The following is a 24,405-nucleotide window of genomic DNA, read 5'->3' as shown; positions in this document are numbered from 1 at the left end:
GACTGAAGCTCTGCTGGAGATCCACTGAAGAGCTGCTGCTGCTCTCCAGACGGAGTCCTGCTCCTGAACACATCTGTAACTGGCACATTGCAAACATTTCCACGCTGTATTTATGGCTTTCTTATAGCAGCCGATGCTGAATCTCATCCCAGCTACGTACGTGCACTTTTAAATAAAATGTGTGTGAATAATTTATCTGAGTAAAAATAAAGGCTTGTTTTGCACTAAAGGCTCGTGCACGGTGGAAGACAGACGTGGTCATGCAGCGTCTATTCTATTATAAAACATACATGTATACACAGCATTGCACAAAATCTGCACAACTTGATGTATGTTTTAAGAATGTACATTGAATTATGATGAGTTTATTGAATTGAATGAATCTGCCAATATCCGTCTGTGGAAATATGGTCTCATAAAATCTGTTCATCACTTCATGTTGTCTTCTTTCCCCTCTGTAGGTCTATAGCGTGGTGACGGACACTTTATAATATTACGGTTCATCTAAGTTAGAATGTTAAAGACGCCTCAGATGAACAGTTGATGTATTGTCTGATTGATCACTGCAGTAGATATTAAAGCTTCAGTAGGCAGAATGAGAACGAGGTCCTCCCTCCCTAACACATCCAGAGGAGGAGATGCTATTTTAAGATGTTTTAACAAAGTCATTGAAGTTTTCTGTGGGAAAACCATATTTAATATTAATTTAATATTCAAAGCAGTCTTTTTTCTTATATCTGCAGGGATCTTTACATTTGTGATCACTGAAAGTATTTTAGCTAAATTAATGAGCTGTGTCCTGAAGTTAGGTTTTAGATGATTTAATTCACATTGTCAGGATGTCTTTATCTGTTTTACCTGAATCATCCCTTTATTTATTCCATGGCCATGTATGGTCTTTCCGGAACCGTTTCAGGGCGTGACGTCACCCAGTGGTGGGCGTGGCACTATCAAAGAACATACATAAGGGCTGCGCAGCCTGTGTGCGCAGCCCCGGAAGCCTTGCTGTTAGCTTCAGTTAGCTTCAGTTAGCTTCAGTTAGCCTGGTTGTTAGCTTCCTGCATCATGTCCAGCTGGATCAGAGTCTCTGCTGTCCTCAGGACGGCTCTGAGGAGCAGGGCGGTGGGGCCGGGTGTTCTGGGCTCCGTCATCGGAACCGGACTGCTCTGTTATTACCATGCTAATGCTAATGCTAATGCTAATGCTAGTGCTAATGCTAATGCTAGTGCTAATGCTAATGCTAATGCTAGTGCTAGCAGGACTCTGCTCTGTGTTCTTCATGCTGCTGAGACTCCAACAGTGAGTACACACCATCACATCATCACATCATCACACCATTACATCATCCACTGGATCAATACTGATCATATACTAGTAGTATACTAGTATACTACTAGTAGTATACTAGTATACTACTAGTAGTATACTAGTAGTATACTAGTATACTACCTGATATACTGTGTATTACTGACAGTACACCTCTGGACCTCTGATATATACATGTGTTTATATATACTGCCTAATATACACAGAAAGGCTGTAAATACTTTGTACTGCATCAACAACTAACTGATATTATATTATATTATTATAATATAACGCCCCCAGCTGTCACTCAGTGACACACCACACACACACACCACACACACACTACTCACACACACTACTCACACACCACACACACTACTCACACACACACCACACACACTACTCACACACACACACACACACACTACTCACACACCACACACACTACTCACTCACACACCACACACACACACCACACACACACTACTCACACACACTACTCACACACCACACACACTACTCACACACACACCACACACACTACTCACACACACACACACACACACTACTCACACACCACACACACTACTCACTCACACACCACACACACACACCACACACACACTACTCACACACACACACACACACACACACTACTCACACACCACACACACTACTCACACACACACTACACACACACTACTCACACACCTGTTTATCACTACTACTGTTATTACTACAGTACTACTACACCACTACTACAACAGTGCTACTACTACTACAGTACTACTACTACAACACTACCACTACTACAGTACTATTACACCACTACTACAACAGTACTACTACTACTACAGTACTACTACTACAACACTACCACTACTACACTACTACTACTAGTACTACTACAACAGTACTACAGTAGTACTACTACTACAGTACTACTACCGTGGTTCAGTAGTATACAGTACTACAGTACTAGTACTAGTGATGTGTATGTGTGACTGTGTTCCAGGAAGCTGCAGCTCCCCATCTCTCTGCCAGAAAGATCCGTTTCAACCAGTTTGCCTCGGTGGTTTACGACCAGGAGCCCTACATGACCCCCAGAGACTTCCTGTTCTCTGTGATGCTGGAGAATGTTGACCGTAAGCATCTACTGACCGTCTATACCCTCATTCTCTACTGACCGTCTATACACATCATCTACTGACCGTCTATACCCTCATTCTCTACTGACCGTCTATACCCTCATTCTCTACTGACCGTCTATACCCTCATTCTCTACTGACCGTCTATACACATCATCTACTGACCGTCTATACCCTCATTCTCTACTGACCGTCTATACACATCATCTACTGACCGTCTATACCCTCATTCTCTACTGACCGTCTATACACATCATCTACTGACCGTCTATACCCTCATTCTCTACTGACCGTCTATACCCTCATTCTCTACTGACCGTCTATACCCTCATTCTCTACTGACCGTCTATACCCTCATTCTCTACTGACCGTCTATACCCTCATTCTCTACTGACCGTCTATACACATCATCTACTGACCGTCTATACCCTCACCCTCTACTGACCGTCTATACGCTCACCATCTACTGACCGTCTATACACTCACCATCTACTGACCGTCTATACACTCATCATCTACTGACCGTCTATACCCTCACCATCTACTGACCGTCTATACGCTCATCATCCACTGACCGTCTATACACATCATCTACTGACCGTCTATACCCTCACCATCTACTGACCGTCTATACGCTCATTATCTACTGACCGTCTATACACTCACCATCTACTGACCGTCTATACACTCATCATCTACTGACCGTCTATACCCTCACCATCTACTGACCGTCTATACGCTCATCATCTACTGACCGTCTATACACTCACCATCTACTGACCGTCTATACACTCATCATCTACTGACCGTCTATACACTCACCATCTACTGACCGTCTATACGCTCATCATCTACTGACCGTCTATACACATCATCTACTGACCGTCTATACACTCACCATCTACTGACCGTCTATACCCTCATTCTCTACTGACCGTCTATACCCTCATCATCTACTGACCGTCTATACCCTCATCATCTACTGACCGTCTATACACTCACCCTCTACTGACCGTCTATACGCTCATCATCTACTGACCGTCTATACCCTCACCATCTACTGACCGTCTATACGCTCATCATCCACTGACCGTCTATACACATCATCTACTGACCGTCTATACCCTCACCATCTACTGACCGTCTATACGCTCATTATCTACTGACCGTCTATACACTCACCATCTACTGACCGTCTATACACTCATCATCTACTGACCGTCTATACCCTCACCATCTACTGACCGTCTATACGCTCATCATCTACTGACCGTCTATACACTCACCATCTACTGACCGTCTATACGCTCATCATCCACTGACCGTCTATACACTCACCATCTACTGACCGTCTATACACTCATCATCTACTGACCGTCTATACCCTCACCATCTACTGACCGTCTATACGCTCATCATCTACTGACCGTCTATACACTCACCATCTACTGACCGTCTATACGCTCATCATCTACTGACCGTCTATACACATCATCTACTGACCGTCTATACACTCACCATCTACTGACCGTCTATACCCTCATTCTCTACTGACCGTCTATACCCTCATCATCTACTGACCGTCTATACACTCACCCTCTACTGACCATCTATACGCTCATCATCTACTGACCGTCTATACACTCACCATCTACTGACCGTCTATACGCTCATCATCTACTGACCGTCTATACACATCATCTACTGACCGTCTATACGCTCATCATCTACTGACCGTCTATACCCTCACCATCTACTGACCGTCTATACGCTCATCATCTACTTACCGTCTATACACTCATCGCTCCCCGCTCCGCTCTGCTCTGCTCTGCCCTGGTCTGGTCTGGTCTGCCCTCCAGGTAACCCAGGAAAACAAAAACCTGTCGCTACTGGGAAACTAACAAATAAATAAACTGCACACACTAATAATAATAATAATAATAATAATAAAAGGGTCTCTTGGGTTCTAAAAGGAGACTCTGATATAATATAACTCCTCACAGCCGCCCACTAAATCTACCAACAATGATGACAGACCAACACAGAAGGTATCAGACCAAATGAGATGTACGTTGAGACACAAAAGAGAAGTCGAGGCTGACTAAAGATGTGCACACTCTAAATCACTAAACCCCACAAAACACCCAACACAACGTAAACCCAGAGAGCCAACTGAAGGTGTTGACCCTCTGCAGACACACAACCAACTGAGCAGCCAACCTGCTGATACAGCCTCCCAGCAGGCTGATTACCAGCAGCTGAGGCTGATCTCAGGTGATACCAATGACTCCTGATGAGCAAGGAGAGAAACCTGCAGCCAGATCTAACCTGAACCACTAACCCTCTGACCAGAACACCACACAGATCTAACCTGAACCACTAACCCTCTGACCAGACCACCACACAGATCTAACCTGAACCACTAACCCTCTGACCAGAACACCACACAGATCTAACCTGAACCACTAACCCTCTGACCAGAACACCACACAGATCTAACCTGAACCACTAACCCTCTGACCTGAACACCACACAGATCTAACCTGAACCACTAACCCTCTGACCTGAACACCACACAGATCTAACCTGAACCACTAACCCTCTGACCAGAACACCACACAGATCTAACCTGAACCACTAACCCTCTGACCAGACCACCACACAGATCTAACCTGAACCACTAACCCTCTGACCAGACCACCACACAGATCTAACCTGAACCACTAACCCTCTGACCAGACCACCACACAGATCTAACCTGAACCACTAACCCTCTGACCAGACCACCACACAGATCTAACCTGAACCACTAACCCTCTGACCAGACCACCACACAGATCTAACCAGAACCACTAACCCTCTGACCAGACCACCACACAGATCTAACCAGAACCACTAACCCTCTGACCAGAACACCCCAGATCTAACCTGAACCACTAACCCTCTGACCAGAACACCCCACAGATCTCCACCCAGTTGGACACCTCTGGTCCTGGTCTGACATGATAGACAGACTCTGTATTAGTGGAATCATGTTTTCATCCCTCCAGTATAGTTGCAGAGACGTGTAGGACGTGTCCAGCAGCGCTGAAGCTGAAGCTCACCTTACTCACCTTACCTGTGGTGTTGGTGTTTCCTGTTATATGTCACCTGTATGTGAACAGTACACAGTACACAGTACACAGTACACAGGTCACAGTACACAGGTCACAGTACACAGGTCACAGGTCACAGGTCACAGTACACAGGTCACAGGTCACAGGTCACAGTACACAGTACACAGTACACAGGTCACAGTACACAGTACACAGGTCACAGTACACAGTACACAGGTCACAGGGGCACCGTAAGATCAAGCACATGTACCAAAACAAAAGCTCAGTTAAGTAAAAGCAAAGTATTTTTAGTGTGAGTAATTCTCTGTTCAGGTTATAAAGAAGACCTAAATCTATAATTGAAGCCATCCGTCGCTCATTGGTCTTCATGGTCTGATCAGTAGAAGTCTGATCAGGAGCATGAAGCCTCTGGAGCTGCTTCCACTGATCATTCACATGTGTATATATATATATATACACATGTGTGTGTATATATATATATATATATATATATATATATATATATATATATATATATATATACGTGTATATATGTATATGTATATGCACATATATATATATATGTATATGTATATATGTATGTATAAAGCCTCCTTGTGCTGTTATTCATTCAGTTTAGTGTCGTCTTATTAACGGATCTGTTCTGTTTCTCCTCATGTAGGGAAGCTGCAGAAGAGGATTCTAACAACACAAGTACGCTCCCATCATCATCATCATCATCATCATCATCATCATCATCACCACCCTGTGTTCATAATATATACCTGTAGAGCCTGGTCATCAGTTCACTCTGATCTCTGATCTCTGATCTGTTTCTGTACAGGAAGTGAACAAGATGTTGGACGCTGCCGCTAAAGCTGCAGCCGGTGATGAGCTGTTCAGAACCATCGGAGACAACGGTGAGTCCTCCATCTGTCAGCACAGTTAACTCACATCTAACATCTAATATCCAACATCTCACATACAACATCCAACATCTCACATCCAACATCCAACATCCAACATCCAACATCTCACATCCAACATCCAACATCTCACATCCAACATCTCACATCCAACATCTCACATCCAACATCCAACATCTCACATCCAACATCTCACATCCAACATCTCACATCTCACATATAACATCCAACATCTCACATCCAACATCTCACATCCAACATCCAACATCTCACATCCAACATCTCACATCCAACATCTAACATCCAACATCTAACATCCAACATCTCACATCCAACATCTAACATCCAACATCTCACATCCAACATCTCACATCCAACATCCAACATCTCACATCCAACATCTCACATCTCACATATAACATCCAACATCTCACATCCAACATCTCACATCCAACATCTAACATCCAACATCTCACATCCAACATCTCACATCCAACATCTCACATCCAACATCTAACATCCAACATCTCACATCCAACATCTCACATATAACATCCAACATCCAACATCTCACATCTCACATCCAACATCCAACATCTAACATCTCACATCCAACATCCAACATCCGACATCTAACATCTCACATCCAACATCTCACATCCAACATCTCACATATAACATCTCACATCCAACATCTAACATCTCACATCCAACATCCAACATCTCACATCCAACATCCAACATCCAACATCTAACATCCAACATCTCACATCCAACATCCAACATCTCACATCCAACATGCTGGATCCAGATGTGGGATCAGTTCTTACTGACTGACATCAGAACTAAAGTAAAGTAGTGTTATTATGGTATGGATGACCTCTGAGTGAGGCGGCTCACGTTACCTCAGCGTTGGCGAGGGAGCAGTGAGAGGAGCAGGACTCAGCTGGTTGCAATCTGCAACCACACCACTAGATGCTGCCGAGTCCTTCACACTGTCCCTTTAACCATCAGTTTACCCTTTATTAATGCTAGTTATTATAACGCGTTACCGGGGGAACACTGACGTCTGTGTGTTCACAGAGTATCTGTTGGTTATCTTCTTCTCTGTGTTGTGTCCTGCAGGTCTGATCTCCTACACAGAGTATCTGTTCCTGCTGACCATCCTGACCAGTGAGTAGCCTCCCAGACCTTTACATGAGCCTCTCTAGGTCTTCCCTCGACTCTCAGCGGTGTCGTGCTGAATGGATCTGATTTTGTGACTTTCCTGTCTTCCAGGCTGTGTTGACTAACGCCTGTTTGCTCTACTAACCGAGTGCATTGATCCATGTGAGCTCTTCTATAATGTTATAATACAGAGCTCAGATGACTGACTGTTACTGTTGCAGAGCCGCGGACAGGATTTCATATCGCTTTCAGAATGCTTGATGTGGACGGCAATGAGCAGGTGGACCAGAAGGAGTTCCTCAAGGTGAGACCTCTGATATCTATATCAGTGTTTTATAATGTTGTACTGTAGTGATACTGAACACTGTGATCATGGAGGACGTGTTGCTCAGAGAGGATTTTGATTCTGTTGTTTAAATCTCAAACTATTGCCACCTTTAATGCTGCCTCAAGAGCTGACGCTCCCTCAGCTGTAAGTATGGACCCGTGAGAAGGTGAGAAGGTGAGCAGGTGAGGCGGAGCTGCACTGCTAGCTGCTAGCTGTTAGCTGTGTTTCATCATCATGTGTTTGCATGTCTGCAGCCTGAGATCAGCTCCTCACTGGAGTCCCTTCATTTAAAGTCTCTGTTCCAACCCGACTCTGAACACCTCAGTGTGCTCCGTCTGGACTCCAGAGGCCTTTCCCATTTCACAGTTTATACATCCTCCTCTCCTCTCCTCTCCTCCCCTCCTCTCCTCGACTCCTCTCCTCTCCTCCGCTCCTCTCCTCGGCTCCTCTCCTCGGCTCCTCTCCTCCACTCCTCTCCTCGACTCCTCTCCTCCAATCCTCTCCTCGCATCTTAGTCGCAGCGAGGAAGAGACGCGAGGACGGAGAAGTCAAGGCAACAGGCATACTGTAGCTCCTCCAGACGCCTCCTATACACCACCGGTGTGTCCTCACTGATACTGGAGCTCCTCCAGACGCCTCCTATACACCACCGGTGTGTCCTCACTGATACTGGAGCTCCTCCAGACGCCTCCTATACACCACCGGTGTGTCCTCACTGATACTGGAGCTCCTCCAGACGCCTCCTATACACCACCGGTGTGTCCTCACTGATACTGGAGCTCCTCCAGACGCCTCCTATACACCACCGGTGTGTCCTCACTGATACTGGAGCTCCTCCAGACGCCTCCTATACACCACCGGTGTGTCCTCACTGATACTGGAGCTCCTCCAGATGCATGTTAGGAAACGGGATGTCCTTCAAGATCAGATCAATTTCCGGGTCACAAGCTGGAGGAGACGAGGCGAGGAGGCGAGGAGGCGAGGAGACGAGGAGACGAGGAGACGAGGAGACGAGGAGGCACAAAGTGTGGAAATGGGAAAGCAGTTAGATGAGGCCTCGGCTGGTAGACTGCATGTTGGCACGCTGTCCTAGTTTCATGTTGTGACTTGGTGCATAAAGTGTTCAATAGAAGAGGAGGAAGAGATGCATGGACTGTCTGTTGTGTGATTAGATCTATAATATGATATAATATAATATAATATAATAGGTTATAATATAATATAATATGATATAATAGGTTATAATATAATATAATATAATAGGATATAATATAATATAATAGGTTATAATATAATATAATATAATAGGATATAATATAATATAATATAATATAATAGGTTATAATATAATATAATATAATATAATATAATAGGTTATAATATAATATAATAGGTTATAATATGATATAATATAATAGGTTATAATATAATATAATATGATATACCAGGTTCTATCTGTGGGTTGTTCAGGTCAGTAAGGAGGGATGTACAGGAGGGTCACATCACTGAAGGTAATGGTTCATATCTCTGGTTATCAGACGTTAACGTTGTTGGAATGTTTCTGTTTCTTCTGAAGCTGAAGAAAATCATCGGAAAGAGTAAAGCCAGAGTTCCCAAAGACGGCACCGAGGTGGGTGTTAATCCCGTCAGCTCGTCACCGTCTGTAACACTACTTGATATTCTGATATCATATTGATTACATATCATGATGATGTTGTTCTCTGGATGTGAAACAGAAAGCAGTGGAAGACGGAGAAGGAGTGAACACAACTCTGCAGGCCTACTTCTTCGGGAAGACAGGAGGGAACAAGTTACAGTATCAGGAGTTCAGGAGGTGAGGAACACTGTCCTGTAGTGTCCTGTAGTGTCCTCTAGCGTCCTGTAGAGTCCTGTAGTGTCCTGTAGTGTCCTCTAGCGTCCTGTAGAGTCCTGTAGAGTCCTGTAGTGTCCTGTAGTGTCCTCTAGCGTCCTGTAGCGTCCTGTAGTGTCCTGTAGTCACGGTAGCAGGACGTCCATCTGGCCTCTTTATAATCCAGATGAACAGTCCTCATCTCTACCGTTGAACATCCTTTGTGTTCGTCAGAATTCAATGTGTAAATCTTTCAATGCTAAATGATTAAATTCTGTCCGTCCGTCTGTCCGTCCGTCCGTCCATACGCAGGTCCTTCCTGGTACGCAGAAACATTTCTGTCCCCATGAATTACTGTCTCATGTTGTCTTATAAAATGTGAAATATTTCCAACAGAAGGTTTAAATGATTCAGATCATCATCATAGCATCAACAGAATAACAGACAATAAAGATACTGTCCCCCCCCCAGAGCAGAGTAATCTACTTCTACAACAACTAGAAGCATTAAATTAATAAATACACTAAGTACTCTTTAATGACTGTTTCTCTCTGAGGATTTGTTTCTGGAGTGAACTCAGAGGAGTTCAGGAGGTTCAGCGTAAACTTTCACTTTCTCCCTGTGTCAGGATGTTAATCTGTTAGTCACACTCTTAGGAAGAGTCCCACCCTGTTACAGTACGTCTACAGACCAGTAGGAACCAGTCTACCCACAAGGATTAGTACTACTGGAGACATGTCAAAACACATCACAAAAAACACCGACTACAGCAGGTTCCAACCCTCAGTCACTGAATCACTGAATCACTGAATCACTGAATCACTGAATCACTGAATCACTGAATCACAGACTACAGCAGGTTCCAACCCTCAGTCACTGAATCACTGAATCACTGAGTCACTGAATCACTGAATCACTGAATCACTGAATCACAGACTACAGCAGGTTCCAACCCTCAGTCACTGAATCACTGAATCACTGAATCACTGAGTCACTGAATCACTGAATCACTGAATCACTGAATCACAGACTACAGCAGGTTCCAACCCTCAGTCACTGAATCACTGAATCACTGAGTCACTGAGTCACTGAATCACTGAATCACTGAGTCACTGAGTCACTGAATCACTGAATCACAGAATCACTGAATCACTGAATCACTGAAACACTGAAACACTGAAACACTGAATCACTGAATCACTGAAACACTGAATCACTGAATCACAGAATCACAGAATCACAGAATCACTGAATCACTGAATCACAGAATCACTGAATCACTGAAACACTGAATCACTGAATCACTGAAACACTGAATCACTGAAACACTGAATCACTGAATCACAGAATCACAGAATCACTGAAACACTGAAACACTGAATCACAGAATCACAGAATCACTGAATCACTGAATCACAGAATCACTGAATCACTGAATCACAGAATCACTGAAACACTGAAACACTGAATCACTGAATCACAGAATCACTGAATCACTGAATCACAGAATCACTGAATCACTGAATCACTGAATCACAGACTACAGCAGGTTCCAACCCTCAGTCACTGAATCACTGAATCAGTCCAGCGATGCTCTGCAGCTTTCACTCACTGGGTGGTGTTCTTCCTGCTGCTTCTCAAAGCGTCCCGTCTCCAGCCAGCTCTCTGTCTGTGTTGTCCAGGTTCATGGAGGACCTGCAGGCTGAGGTCCAGGTGATGGAGTTCCTGCAGTTCTCCAAAGGGATGGACACCATGCGGAGAGAAGACTTTGCAGAGTGGCTGCTCCACTACACCAACGAAGAAGACAACGAGGTCTACTGGGAGAACATGAGGAAGAGGATCCCTGCAGGCCAGGTTAGAGGACTAACCCCACCACCCCCCGTACTGTACGGTGCAGTGAGAGACGTCCTCACTGAGAGACGTGAGGGACGTCTCTCGGTGAGGAACGTCTCTCAGTGAGGAACGTCTCAGTGAGGAACGTTACTGAACAGACCTTTTATCTTTCAGAGCATCACGTTCGATGAGTTCAAGGCCTTCTGTCTCTTCTCCAACAACCTGGAGGACTTCGCCTTCTCAATGAAGCTGGTGACCGGAGCCAGCCGTCCCGTTGGAATGGGTAACACCCCCCCCCCCCTGTTGACTAGCTTCCTCTAAACTCTACATCCTGTCCTTCCTCTCACTGAGGTCCAGTTCAACCTCTACATCCTGTCCTTCCTCTGACTGAGGTCCAGTTCAACCTCTACATCCTGTCCTTCCTCTGACTGAGGTCCAGTTCAACCTCTACATCCTGTCCTTCCTCTGACTGAGGTCCAGTTCAACCTCTACATCCTGTCCTTCCTCTGACTGAGGTCCAGTTCAACCTCTACATCCTGTCCTTCCTCTGACTGAAGTCCAGTTCAACCTCTACATCCTGTCCTTCCTCTGACTGAAGTCCAGTTCAACCTCTACATCCTGTCCTTCCTCTGACTGAGGTCCAGTTCAACCTCTACATCCTGTCCTTCCTCTGACTGAGGTCCAGTTCAAACACACAGAACACGACTACATCCTGTCCTTCCTCTGACTGAGGTCCAGTTCAACCTCTACATCCTGTCCTTCCTCTGACTGAGGTCCAGTTCAACCTCTACATCCTGTCCTTCCTCTGACTGAGGTCCAGTTCAACCTCTACATCCTGTCCTTCCTCTGACTGAAGTCCAGTTCAACCTCTACATCCTGTCCTTCCTCTGACTGAAGTCCAGTTCAACCTCTACATCCTGTCCTTCCTCTGACTGAGGTCCAGTTCAACCTCTACATCCTGTCCTTCCTCTGACTGAAGTCCAGTTCAACCTCTACATCCTGTCCTTCCTCTGACTGAGGTCCAGTTCAACCTCTACATCCTGTCCTTCCTCTGACTGAGGTCCAGTTCAAACACACAGAACACGACTACATCCTGTCCTTCCTCTCACTGAGGTCCAGTTCAACCTTTACACAGAACACGACTACATCCTGTCCTTCCTCTGACTGAGGTCCAGTTCAACCTCTACATCCTGTCCTTCCTCTGACTGAAGTCCAGTTCAACCTCTACATCCTGTCCTTCCTCTGACTGAGGTCCAGTTCAACCTCTACATCCTGTCCTTCCTCTGACTGAGGTCCAGTTCAACCTCTACATCCTGTCCTTCCTCTCACTGAGGTCCAGTTCAACCTCTACATCCTGTCCTTCCTCTGACTGAGGTCCAGTTCAAACACACAGAACACGACTACATCCTGTCCTTCCTCTGACTGAGGTCCAGTTCAACCTCTACATCCTGTCCTTCCTCTGACTGAGGTCCAGTTCAACCTCTACATCCTGTCCTTCCTCTGACTGAGGTCCAGTTCAACCTCTACATCCTGTCCTTCCTCTGACTGAGGTCCAGTTCAACCTCTACATCCTGTCCTTCCTCTCACTGAGGTCCAGTTCAACCTCTACATCCTGTCCTTCCTCTGACTGAGGTCCAGTTCAAACACACAGAACACGACTACATCCTGTCCTTCCTCTCACTGAGGTCCAGTTCAACCTTTACACAGAACACGACTACATCCTGTCCTTCCTCTCACTGAGGTCCAGTTCAACCTTTACACAGAACACGACTACATCCTGTCCTTCCTCACTGAGGTCCAGTTCAAACACACAGAACATGACTACATCCTGTCCTTCCTCTCACTGAGGTCCAGTTCAAACACACAGAACACGACTACATCCTGTCCTTCCTCTCACTGAGGTCCAGTTCAACCTTTACACAGAACACGACTACATCCTGTCCTTCCTCTCACTGAGGTCCAGTTCAACCTTTACACAGAACACGACTACATCCTGTCCTTCCTCTCACTGAGGTCCAGTTCAAACACACAGAACATGACTACATCCTGTCCTTCCTCTCACTGAGGTCCAGTTCAAACACACAGAACACGACTACATCCTGTCCTTCCTCTCACTGAGGTCCAGTTCAAACACACAGAACACGACTACATCCTGTCCTTCCTCTCCCTGCAGCCCAGTTCAAGCGAGCCGTGAGGATCGCCACGGGCCACGACCTGTCAGAGAACGTCCTGGACACGGTGTTCAAGCTGTTCGACATGGACGGAGACAACTGCCTGAGCCACAAGGAGTTCATGGGGGTGATGAAGGACCGGGTACTGAGAGGGCTGAAGGTCAGACGGTCCACTCTTTACAGTTAGCTGCAAACATGTCTGATAAAAACATCTGTTCAATGATCCGACCTGTTCTCCTGCAGCGTGTTAGATGTTCAGGTCTTCCCTCACATCTGTCTGCTAAATATGAAGCTACAGCCTTAGCCTTAGCATTAGCATTAGCCTTAGCCTTAGCCTTAGCCTTAGCTGGACTGGAACCAGCAGGCCTGGCTCTGTCCACATGGGAACGGGTCTAAAGCTCACCAACACGTTATTATATCTGCTTGTTTAAGCTGCAACTCTCAGCTAGAAGGTGAAGAAGCATATTCCCCCTAACCCTGAGCGGTAAACAGACCTGCATCTATACAGTATATATCTACTAGACTGATGAGCTCCGTCCCGTCCTCAGGTGCAGCATCATTTACGAATATCTATAGATAGATAGTGATGAGCTCCGTCCCGTCCTCAGGTGCAGCATCATTTACGTATATCTATAGATAGATAGTGATGAGCTCCGTCCCGTCCTCAGGTGCAGCATCATTTACGTATATCTATAGATAGATAGTGATGAGCTCCGTCCCGTCCTCAGGTGCAGCATCATTTATGTATATCTTTAGATAGATAGTGATGAGCTCCGTCCCGTCCTCAGGTGCAGCATCATTTATGTATATCTATAGATAGATAGTGATGAGCTCCGTCCCGTCCTCAGGTGCAGCATCATTTATGTATATCTATAGATAGATAGTGATGAGCTCCGTCCCGTCCTCAGGTGCAGCATCATTTATGTATATCTATAGATAGATAGTGATGAGCTCCGTCCCGTCCTCAGGTGCAGCATCATTTATGTATATCTTTAGATAGATAGTGATGAGCTCCGTCCCGTCCTCAGGTGCAGCATCATTTATGTATATCTATAGATAGATAGTGATGAGCTCCGTCCCGTCCTCAGGTGCAGCATCATTTATGTATATCTTTAGATAGATAGTGATGAGCTCCGTCCCGTCCTCAGGTGCAGCATCATTTATGTATATCTATAGATAGATAGTGATGAGCTCCGTCCCGTCCCGTCCTCAGGTGCAGCATCATTTATGTATATCTTTAGATAGATAGTGATGAGCTCCGTCCCGTCCTCAGGTGCAGCATCATTTATGTATATCTTTAGATAGATAGTGATGAGCTCCGTCCCGTCCCGTCCTCAGGTGCAGCATCATTTATGTATATCTTTAGATAGATAGTGATGAGCTCCGTCCCGTCCTCAGGTGCAGCATCATTTATGTATATCTATAGATAGATAGTGATGAGCTCCGTCCCGTCCTCAGGTTCAGCATCATTTATGTATATCTATAGATAGATAGTGATGAGCTCCGTCCCGTCCCGTCCTCAGGTTCAGCATCATTTACGTATATCTTTAGATAGATAGTGATGAGCTCCGTCCCGTCCCGTCCTCAGGTGCAGCATCAGAACACTGAATGGTAAACGGACCTGTATTTACAGTATATATCGTGTAGACTGATGAGCTCCGTCCCGTCCCGTCCTCAGGTGCAGCATCATTTACGTATATCTTTAGATAGATAGTGATGAGCTCCGTCCCGTCCCGTCCTCAGGTGCAGCATCATTTACGTATATCTTTAGATAGATAGTGATGAGCTCCGTCCCGTCCTCAGGTGCAGCATCATTTATGTATATCTTTAGATAGATAGTGATGAGCTCCGTCCCGTCCTCAGGTGCAGCATCATTTATGTATATCTATAGATAGATAGTGATGAGCTCCGTCCCGTCCCGTCCTCAGGTGCAGCATCATTTATGTATATCTTTAGATAGATAGTGATGAGCTCCGTCCCGTCCTCAGGTGCAGCATCATTTATGTATATCTATAGATAGATAGTGATGAGCTCCGTCCCGTCCCGTCCTCAGGTTCAGCATCATTTATGTATATCTATAGATAGATAGTGATGAGCTCCGTCCCGTCCCGTCCTCAGGTTCAGCATCATTTACGTATATCTTTAGATAGATAGTGATGAGCTCCGTCCCGTCCCGTCCTCAGGTGCAGCATCAGAACACTGAATGGTAAACGGACCTGTATTTACAGTATATATCGTGTAGACTGATGAGCTCCGTCCCGTCCCGTACTCAGGTGCAGCATCATTTACGTATATCTTTAGATAGATAGTGATGAGCTCCGTCCCGTCCCGTCCTCAGGTGCAGCATCATTTACGTATATCTTTAGATAGATAGTGATGAGCTCCGTCCCGTCCTCAGGTGCAGCATCATTTACGTATATCTATAGATAGATAGTGATGAGCTCCGTCCCGTCCTCAGGTGCAGCATCATTTACGTATATCTTTAGATAGATAGTGATGAGCTCCGTCCCGTCCTCAGGTGCAGCATCATTTATGTATATCTATAGATAGATAGTGATGAGCTCCGTCCCGTCCTCAGGTTCAGCATCATTTACGTATATCTTTAGATAGATAGTGATGAGCTCTGTCCCGTCCCGTCCTCAGGTGCAGCATCAGAACACTGAATGGTAAACGGACCTGTATTTACAGTATATATCGTGTAGACTGATGAGCTACGTCCCGTCCCGTCCTCAGGTGCAGCATCATTTACGTATATCTTTAGATAGATAGTGATGAGCTCCGTCCCGTCCTCAGGTTCAGCATCATTTATGTATATCTATAGATAGATAGTGATGAGCTCCGTCCCGTCCCGTCCTCAGGTGCAGCATCAGAACGCTGAATGGTAAACGGACCTGTATTTACAGTATATATCGTGTAGACTGATGAGCTCCGTCCCGTCCCGTCCTCAGGTGCAGCATCAGAACGGCCTCTCTGGCTACTGGAGGTGTGTGAAGAGAGAGACCGTGAAGGCAGCTCAGGAGGCCCTGGGGGACACCGGGTGCCCCTTCTGAACCACCTCCTGAACCACCGTCCCTCCGACAGTACACCACTGCTCCCCTCGTCCTCGCTGTGCTATAATGGTGTATAGTGGTGTGAACCAGATTATAAATGTAACCACAAAGGATCCCCACCACTGTGATGACGTGTTTACAGATGAATAATCTATAGTGTGATGTTATGATGATGTGATATATGAAACTGGTGTTGGTGTTTACAGATGAATAATCTATAGTGTGATGTTATGATGATGTGATATATGAAACTGGTGTTGGTGTTTACAGTATGTGTTGTGTTTGCTGCAGAGTTCTGGTCTTTGTGCTTCATCAGATCAGTTTATATTCAGAATGAATCACTTTTTAATTACTTTGCACTCCACATGAACTCAGCAGCAGCAGCGTGTTTAGAAAGCAGGTTGACTGGGTTCAGTTCAGTGGCTGTTGATGCATTTAAAGGGTTAATACAACATCAGAGGTCTGTACTATGAAGCCAGTTCAACATATCCGGGATATCTTCTCCTGATCGGGATTAACTAACCCAACTAACCAGATCCCACTGAGCCGTCCTACCGTGCTGCTCATCAACTCATTAAGTCAACTCGTTAAGTCAACTCGTTAAGGTAACTCGTTAAGTCATCCCAGAGTTCCTCCGTCTCCGTCTGCTGGCATCAGAGCGGCAGATTTTATAAACTGTATTAGACAAATATGAAGAAGTTAAACACTTAATCAGACTAACAGAAACAGTTGAAGCTGCTGAATGCAGGAAGGAAACACTCCCCATGTGTGAATGATTAAATGAACAGAACACTCTAAAGTCAGATATAGTCGTCTAGATGAGGCAGTGATTTAGGTTAACTGGGTTTAAGGTTAGCTGGGTTCAAGGTTAACTGGGTTTAAGGTTAGCTGGGTTCGGGTTAACTGGGTTCAGGTTAACTGGGTTCAAGGTGCTACTTCAGAGGATGTTGATGCATTTAAAGGGCTTCTATAATATGTGGTGTTGGTTTTCCATGTACATATGTATGTAATAAAGTTGTATAAAACAGTGTCTCTTAGGGTGAAAGAATAAAGCCGCTGTGATTAATAACTATTTAGTAATTTATTGTAGAATTGACCTGTGCAGATCACATGAGTAAAGTGGTGCTAATCATCTTACCATACATATATCGATAAAGTAAATAGACAATAACAAGTTTTACCTCTGTGATAGATGAACAGATTAGTGACTGACGCCGAGGCGCTCAGTGAATACAGCGGACACGGCTACAATACAACAAAAGGACATTGAGCATGAAGCCATCTTTGGTCTTCTTATCACTATAAACAAATACATAGAAATTTGTATTGTATCAAAAATAGAAATTACAGAGCCATATTGAAAGTAAATTCACATTTTTGACGTACAATAGAAGGAGAATACCTAAGAGACATATCGTTGATTACATGGTTTACATCCTTGGCGTTAAGGACTCGATGGGTTCGGACACATTCTGAACATTCATTTGTTTTTCAAAGAGAAATGACGATTCTGTCGGAACGCCCGTCGTCCGTCTGGAGGGGACGGACGGGACGCAACATGGAGGACAAGAACACAAATGAAGGACAAAAGAAGATTGTCGTTCCTAAAACAAGCGTGTGCTTTCTGTCCGGGGCTTCCAGGACGAGGCCTGAAGACAAGTTCTGATGGGACGAGGCCTGAGGACGAGGCCCGAAGACGAGGCCTGATGATGGGACGAGGCCTGAAGACGAGGCCCGAAGACGAGGCCTGAAGACGAGTCCTGATGATGGGAGGAGGTCTGAAGACGAGTCCTGATGATGGGAGGAGGTCTGAAGACGAGTCCTGAAGACGAGTCCTGATGATGGGAGGAGGTCTGAAGACGAGTCCTGATGATGGGACGAGGTCTGAAGACGAGTCCTGATGATGGGAGGAGGAGGGCTGATGATGGGAGGGGGGGGTTTGGTCAGGACTCAACGTTGGGTCGAGATGTCGCCGCCCAGCCGAGCCCCGACAGACGGAGACAGACGGAGACGTGTCCTCTCTGAAGTGAGTCTTGTTGTGTCTTTAGTTAACGGTGTGTGTGTGTGTGTGTGTGTGTGTGTGTGTGTGTGTAGATGTTCTCCGGTTCTCCAGAGTTCTTCTGTTCTCAGAGGCACACATGATGAACTGCAGCCGACGTGGACCTCTGCTCCAGATAATAGGGAAGTGCTTTCAAAGTGTTTGATCCACTGAGGAGAGAGAAGAGAGACAACGGGTCAAACAACCAGCAGGAGAACAACAGAACCACAAACAGAACCATGTGTGAGGGTCTGGGATCATCTGGAACAACCAGAAACAGAACATGAACACAAACACCATCAGAACATCAGGGCTTTCAGCCGGGATATTTCAGCGGGTACATGTTAGGGGGGGGGGGCAGCACTGTTAGACATAAAGTCGTCATTGTGCAAATCATTAAAGCTGCAGTAGGCTGAATGGTTTTGGTATCAAAATCCCATAATAACCTTTCATCACTGGACAGACATCCCATAATAACCTTTCATCATTGGGCAGACATCCCATAATAACCTTTCATCACTGGACAGACATCCCATAATAACCTTTCATCATTGGGCAGACATCCCATAATAACCTTTCATCACTGGACAGACATCCCATAATAACCTTTCATCATTGGGCAGACATCCCATAATAACCTTTCATCATTGGGCAGACATCCCATAATAACCTTTCATCATGTTGTAATTGAAGTGTTCTGAGAGATAACTAGACTCCTGCTCCTCCTCATGGCTGTTTACAGGCTGCAGAACATCTAGCCTGACGGGAGACTTTGACCAATCACAGGTCACTACAGAGAGAGAGAGCGTTCAGATATGGATCAATACTCTGTTCCTGTAATGTCTATTTCTCTCCTCAGATGTTGTCAGAATCATCTGGTAGTGACGGTTTAGCTGTAGAATGAGAACGTTTGTGACCCGGCAGCCATGTTGAGATCTGTTGAGGAAACACCAAGAAGCTCCGCCCACCAGCCGGAGCTCAGCCAATAGGAATGCTCTCTCTCTCTGTAATGACCTGTGATTGGTCAAAGTGTCCCGTCAGGCTAGATGTTCTGCAGCCTGTAAACAGAACCATGAGGAGGAGCAGGAGTCTAGTTTACTATCACAACACTTCAATTACAACATGATGGAAGGTTATTATGGGATGTCTGCCCAGTGATGAAACATTCAGCCTACTGCAGCTCTCTTAACATGCGCTGTTTTAACATGCTCTGTTTTAACATGCTCTGTTTTAACATGCTGTTTTAACATGCTCTGTTTCAACATGCTCTGTTTTAACATGCGCTGTAAACACCAGATGAGGTGGGGGGGTTACATCTCCACTGTGAACAGGCAGGTGATCTAAAGTTAGTAGAGATTGTGTTCCTTTATAAAAAGATTAAACTATTATTTATTTATTTAAAGGTCCCGTATGATGCTCATCTTCAGCTTCATTCTTGTATTTAGTGTTTCTACTAGAACATGTTTACATGCTGCAATGTTAAAAACACCTTTATGTTTCTCCTCCTGTCTGTCTGAATATACCTGTGTTCACCTGTCTGTCTGAATATACCTGTGTTCACCTGTCTGTCTGAATATACCTGTATTCACCTGTCTGTCTGAATATACCTGTGTTCACCTGTCTGTCTGAATATACCTGTGTTCACCTGTCTGTCTGAATATACCTGTGTTCACCTGTCTGTCTGAATATACCTGTATTCACCTGTCTGAATATACCTGTGTTCACCTGTCTGTCTCAAACGCTCCGTTTTAGTGCATTTCAATGGAATTGTGTTGCTAGGCAACAGGTTGGGTCCATGTTTACTTCCTGTCAGCTGATGTCTTTCACATACACTGCAACAGGAAATAAACTGGGACACATTTAGAATGTTTAAAACCTTCTAATGATTTAAATATATATTGTATATTTGTGACATCACAAATGGACAGAAATCCTGACGGCTGGTTTCAAACGTATAGTTTCTGAATCCGGGCTGTGTGTTTCTCCGTGTATATACTGAGTGTTTTGATAGTTTAACAGTATTTATATAAAACACTTAAACCTGCTTTATGATATAACAGACATGAAAACCTCACTCTTTACAATCTGAGACCTTTAATGTCATTTTGTTGTACAGCCATCAGGACACTGATACTACATATTATATATATACATATATATAATATATAGTATATAGTATATAGTATAATGCTATAAAGCGTTGTGGTGAGGAGTTATAAGAGTTGTTATTTAGCTGGATTATTGGTAAGTCATCTTTCAGAGCAGTCGCTCCAGTCTCTCCTCTCCTGACGATGATTCTCAACACTTTGTATGTTTTGTTGTAAAGTTCAGAAGATCAAAGATCTCTCTCTCATGATTCATGATCTAAGTGACGATTAAAAGATGAAAACTGAGCTAAAGAGCCTCAAGCCTCTCCTCACCGCTCAGAGACACGGCTCAGAGACACGGCTCAGAGACACAGGGTTAAATATCGGGGACTTTAGATGTTCATGTTGGTTTAGATAACTTCAGTCTGTTTAAAATGTGTCTAAAGATCTGTCTGAGGACGCAGCCGTCCTCCGAGGACGGCTGCGTCCTCCGAGGACGGCTGCGTCCTCAGACAGATCTTTAACAGAAGGCTGAGGGACCACACCGTCGTCTTACCATTCACCAGGACCGGGTGGAGCGGTCAAGGGTCGCTCTCCTTCTTCACCGTGACGTCTCCGTCCCCGGCGAGGATGGTGGAGATCTCTCCCTGCATGAAGGCCCAGGGGACGGAGGATCCGGCCAGCGGGCAGCGCTCGCCGCTGGGGCAGTACACCTCGCCGCCCTGACCCTGGCTGCGGATGAACCCGCGGGTACATGGGAAGCAGAACTTGTGGTGCGGGACAGAGGGACACTGGACGAAGTGAGTGTCCTCCAGGCGCTCTCGGCAGAGAGTGCAGCAGAGCAGGGTGCCCTGGGCGCCGCTCGTGGACTCCCCGGCGCCGGCGCTCTGCCCCACGGCGGCCTGGGAGACGGAGGTGGAGGCGGCGGAGGGGCTGCCGCTGGTGGGGCGGCCCGCCGAGGACGAGTGGGCCGTGGACACGCCGGGGCTGTCTCTGGCCATCTGGCCGGAGCTCAGGCTGTCTGCCACGCCCATCAGCGCCGAGATGGGCGAGGGCTGGCTGTGGAGCCGGGGCGGGCCCTCCATGCCAGGAAGAGGCTCCATGGCGGCGTAGACGCCTCGGGGCCACGGCTCCCTCGCCGCGTGGTCGGGCCTCCCGTCGGACCTCCCGTCGAGCCTCCCGTCGCTCTCCCCGTTCTCGGAGCCCGGAGAAGCCTTGCGGCGCCGGGTCGTGCCCTTCGCCAGTGCCGGGCGTCCGCCGGCCGCCACGGGCATCCCCGCATCCGGCTGCGGCAGAACCTCTGGAATAGGGGGCTCTTTGAACATGCGCACGCCGTCGTTCAGCAGCTCCGACAGCCCGCGCCAGTCTCCCGTGCCGGGCCTCTTCTCGTACTCCACGTAGCGAAGCCCCGAGTTCACCGCTTTGCCCGCGTCTTTGGCCGAGTCGCGGAACATCTGCCGGACCAGGTCCGGGACGCCCGAGAAGATCATCCCGGAGCCGGCGGGGGTACTCCGCGAACACCTTCAGCTCGAACTCCGGCGTGGCGCCGGTGTCGAAGGCCAGAACCCGACCCGTCAGGTTGTGGTCTTTCCTGAAGCGCACGTTGAAGGGCACGCAGCCGCTCAGCGCCATCAGGACGTCCCGGACCGCTTTGGGCCGGTTGGGCCAGCCTTCGACCCGGCTGCGGGCCACCTCGTTGAGTTCTGCCATCACCTCGTTGTTCCTCCAGAGAGCCGGGTCGATTCCCACCAGAGCAGAGGTGCTAGCCCCGACTCCGACTCCCAGACCCCCCAGAGAGACCACCTGTCTCCGACCCACTTCGCCCAGCATGGACCCGGCCGAGACGGGTATGGCGACCCCGGCTCTGGACCCCGCTAGGGGGGCCAGCAGGCCGTGGGGGGCGGCGACCAGACCCTGAGCCATCAGGGCTTGAGAGATGGAGCTGTGCAGACCCAGACCCATACCCGGGACGACGGGTCTGCGGGTGCTGGTGTTGGGGCTCTGCCTGCTGGACTCGGACAGCGACCCGGTCCCGTCTTCGGCCCGGTGCAGCCCGTTGGGCAGGCGGGCGGACCCGGACCCGTACAGAGGTTTCCCGTGGTGCTGTGGACCCGGTGGACCCGGTGGACCCGGAGACCGGCCGTGTCCGTCCAGGACCTGGTTCTGGTGCTGGTGCTGGTTGTGGTTCTGGTGCTGGGTCTTCAGGTGTCGGGCCGTGTCTATGAGCAGCTCGATCCGGTCCGCTCCGTCGTAGTTGACGCAGCCTCGGCAGACCGCCTCGCTGAACTCCCACAGCATCGCCCACGGCTGCTTCGGCAGGTCGCACAGGTAGCACCACTGCCGGCGCGAGCCCCCCGCGGAGGACGAGGACGGGGACGGGGACGACATGCTCTACCGGAGGACCTGTCTCTGGCTCTGGCTCTCTGCTGGAGGACCTGGTCTCTGTCTCTGCTGGAGGACCTGGTCTCTGTCTCTGTCTCTGGCTCTGGCTCTCTGCTGGAGGACCTGTCTCTGTCTCTGTCTCTGGCTCTCTACCGACCTGGAGGACCTGTCTCTGGCTCTGGCTCTCTGCTGGAGGACCTGGTCTCTGTCTCTGCTGGAGGACCTGGTCTCTGTCTCTGGCTCTCTGCTGGAGGACCTGTCTCTGTCTCTGTCTCTGGCTCTCTACAGACCTGGAGGACCTGTCTCTGTCTCTGGCTCTCTGCTGGAGGACCTGGTCTCTGTCTCTGCTGGAGGACCTGGTCTCTGTCTCTGGCTCTCTGCTGGAGGACCTGTCTCTGTCTCTGTCTCTGGCTCTCTACAGACCTGGAGGACCTGGAGGACCTGGTCTCTGTCTCTCTGCTGGAGGACCTGGAGGACCTGGTCTCTGTCTCTGCTGGAGGACCTGGAGGACCTGGTCTCTGGCTCTCTACAGACCTGGAGGACCTGGTCTCTGTCTCTGCTGGAGGACCTGGAGGACCTGTCTCTGGCTCTCTACAGACCTGGAGGACCTGGAGGACCTGTCTCTGTCTCTGGCTCTCTGCTGGAGGACCTGGAGGACCTGGAGGACCTGGTCTCTGTCTCTGCTGGAGGACCTGGAGGAGGCCTCACCGGGTCCCGGGTCTCGCTGCTACGTCACTCAGCGGTCCTACAGCGCGCGCTTCATGCTGCTCGGGTAACGATGGAAACCAACCGGCCGTTACTGAAGGCGGGAACACGGTACGGACGGTTCCGGACGGTTCCAGACGGTTCCAGACGGTTCCAGTCGGGTTCTGTCGGGTTCTGTCGGGGTGTTCTGGTCTGGTCGGGTCTGACTCTGGGAGGAAGTGAAATGTTATAAGACACCGGAAACACCTACGCGACTCCAGCGCAAAGCACTCTGGGAGATGAAGTCTTCTTTTTTACTTTACGACACTTTCTGTTGAT

General features: G+C 47.4%; 2 protein-coding genes across 6 annotated transcripts; one reads left to right on the top strand and one right to left on the bottom strand.

Annotated features, from left to right (window-relative positions):
• The first annotated feature begins 970 nt into the window (after positions 1-970).
• On the top strand, positions 971-17,944 carry micu2 (mitochondrial calcium uptake 2). 5 transcript variants are annotated; one of them, XM_037762721.1, is made up of 13 exons: positions 971-1,196; positions 1,227-1,299; positions 2,324-2,453; positions 6,234-6,265; positions 6,396-6,471; positions 7,603-7,650; positions 7,866-7,948; positions 9,549-9,602; positions 9,709-9,806; positions 11,504-11,675; positions 11,829-11,937; positions 13,828-13,985; positions 16,774-17,944. In XM_037762721.1, exons 1-13 carry the CDS (start codon positions 1,066-1,068, stop codon positions 16,873-16,875), a joined length of 1,266 nt encoding a protein of 421 aa, XP_037618649.1. In that variant the 5' UTR covers positions 971-1,065; the 3' UTR covers positions 16,876-17,944. The 5 variants fall into 5 exon arrangements, 4 of the variants coding, with proteins under 4 accessions (XP_037618649.1, XP_037618651.1, XP_037618650.1 ...); XM_037762723.1 differs by having other exon boundaries at positions 971-1,214; positions 1,251-1,299; XM_037762722.1 differs by having other exon boundaries at positions 971-1,220; positions 1,251-1,299.
• On the bottom strand, positions 17,942-24,327 carry LOC119484164 (interferon regulatory factor 2-binding protein 1-like). Its single transcript, XM_037762719.1, is given in 5 exon segments — positions 17,942-19,083; positions 21,557-22,505; positions 22,507-23,405; positions 23,667-23,687; positions 24,041-24,327. Coding segments are annotated over 2 exon segments (1,806 nt in total). The 5' UTR covers positions 23,389-23,405; positions 23,667-23,687; positions 24,041-24,327; the 3' UTR covers positions 17,942-19,083; positions 21,557-21,581.
• Between the last annotated feature and the right edge of the window lie 78 nt (positions 24,328-24,405).

Source organism: Sebastes umbrosus, unplaced genomic scaffold, assembly GCF_015220745.1.
Source record: "Sebastes umbrosus isolate fSebUmb1 unplaced genomic scaffold, fSebUmb1.pri S34, whole genome shotgun sequence".
Classification (NCBI taxonomy): domain Eukaryota; kingdom Metazoa; phylum Chordata; class Actinopteri; order Perciformes; family Sebastidae; genus Sebastes; species Sebastes umbrosus.
The sequence above is the reverse complement of the archived record's forward strand: the minus strand, read 5'-3'. Positions and strand labels throughout refer to the sequence as shown.

Excerpts from the sequence above, each read along its gene's own strand:
- micu2 (XM_037762720.1), top strand. The coding sequence starts at position 1,066 with ATGTCCAGCTGGATCAGAGTCTCTGCTGTCCTCAGGACGGCTCTGAGG. Across the intron at positions 7,949-9,548 it reads ACCAGAAGGAGTTCCTCAAG|CTGAAGAAAATCATCGGAAA; the intron begins GTGAGACCTCTG and ends TTTCTTCTGAAG. Across the intron at positions 13,986-16,773 it reads GGGTACTGAGAGGGCTGAAG|GTGCAGCATCAGAACGGCCT; the intron begins GTCAGACGGTCC and ends TCCCGTCCTCAG.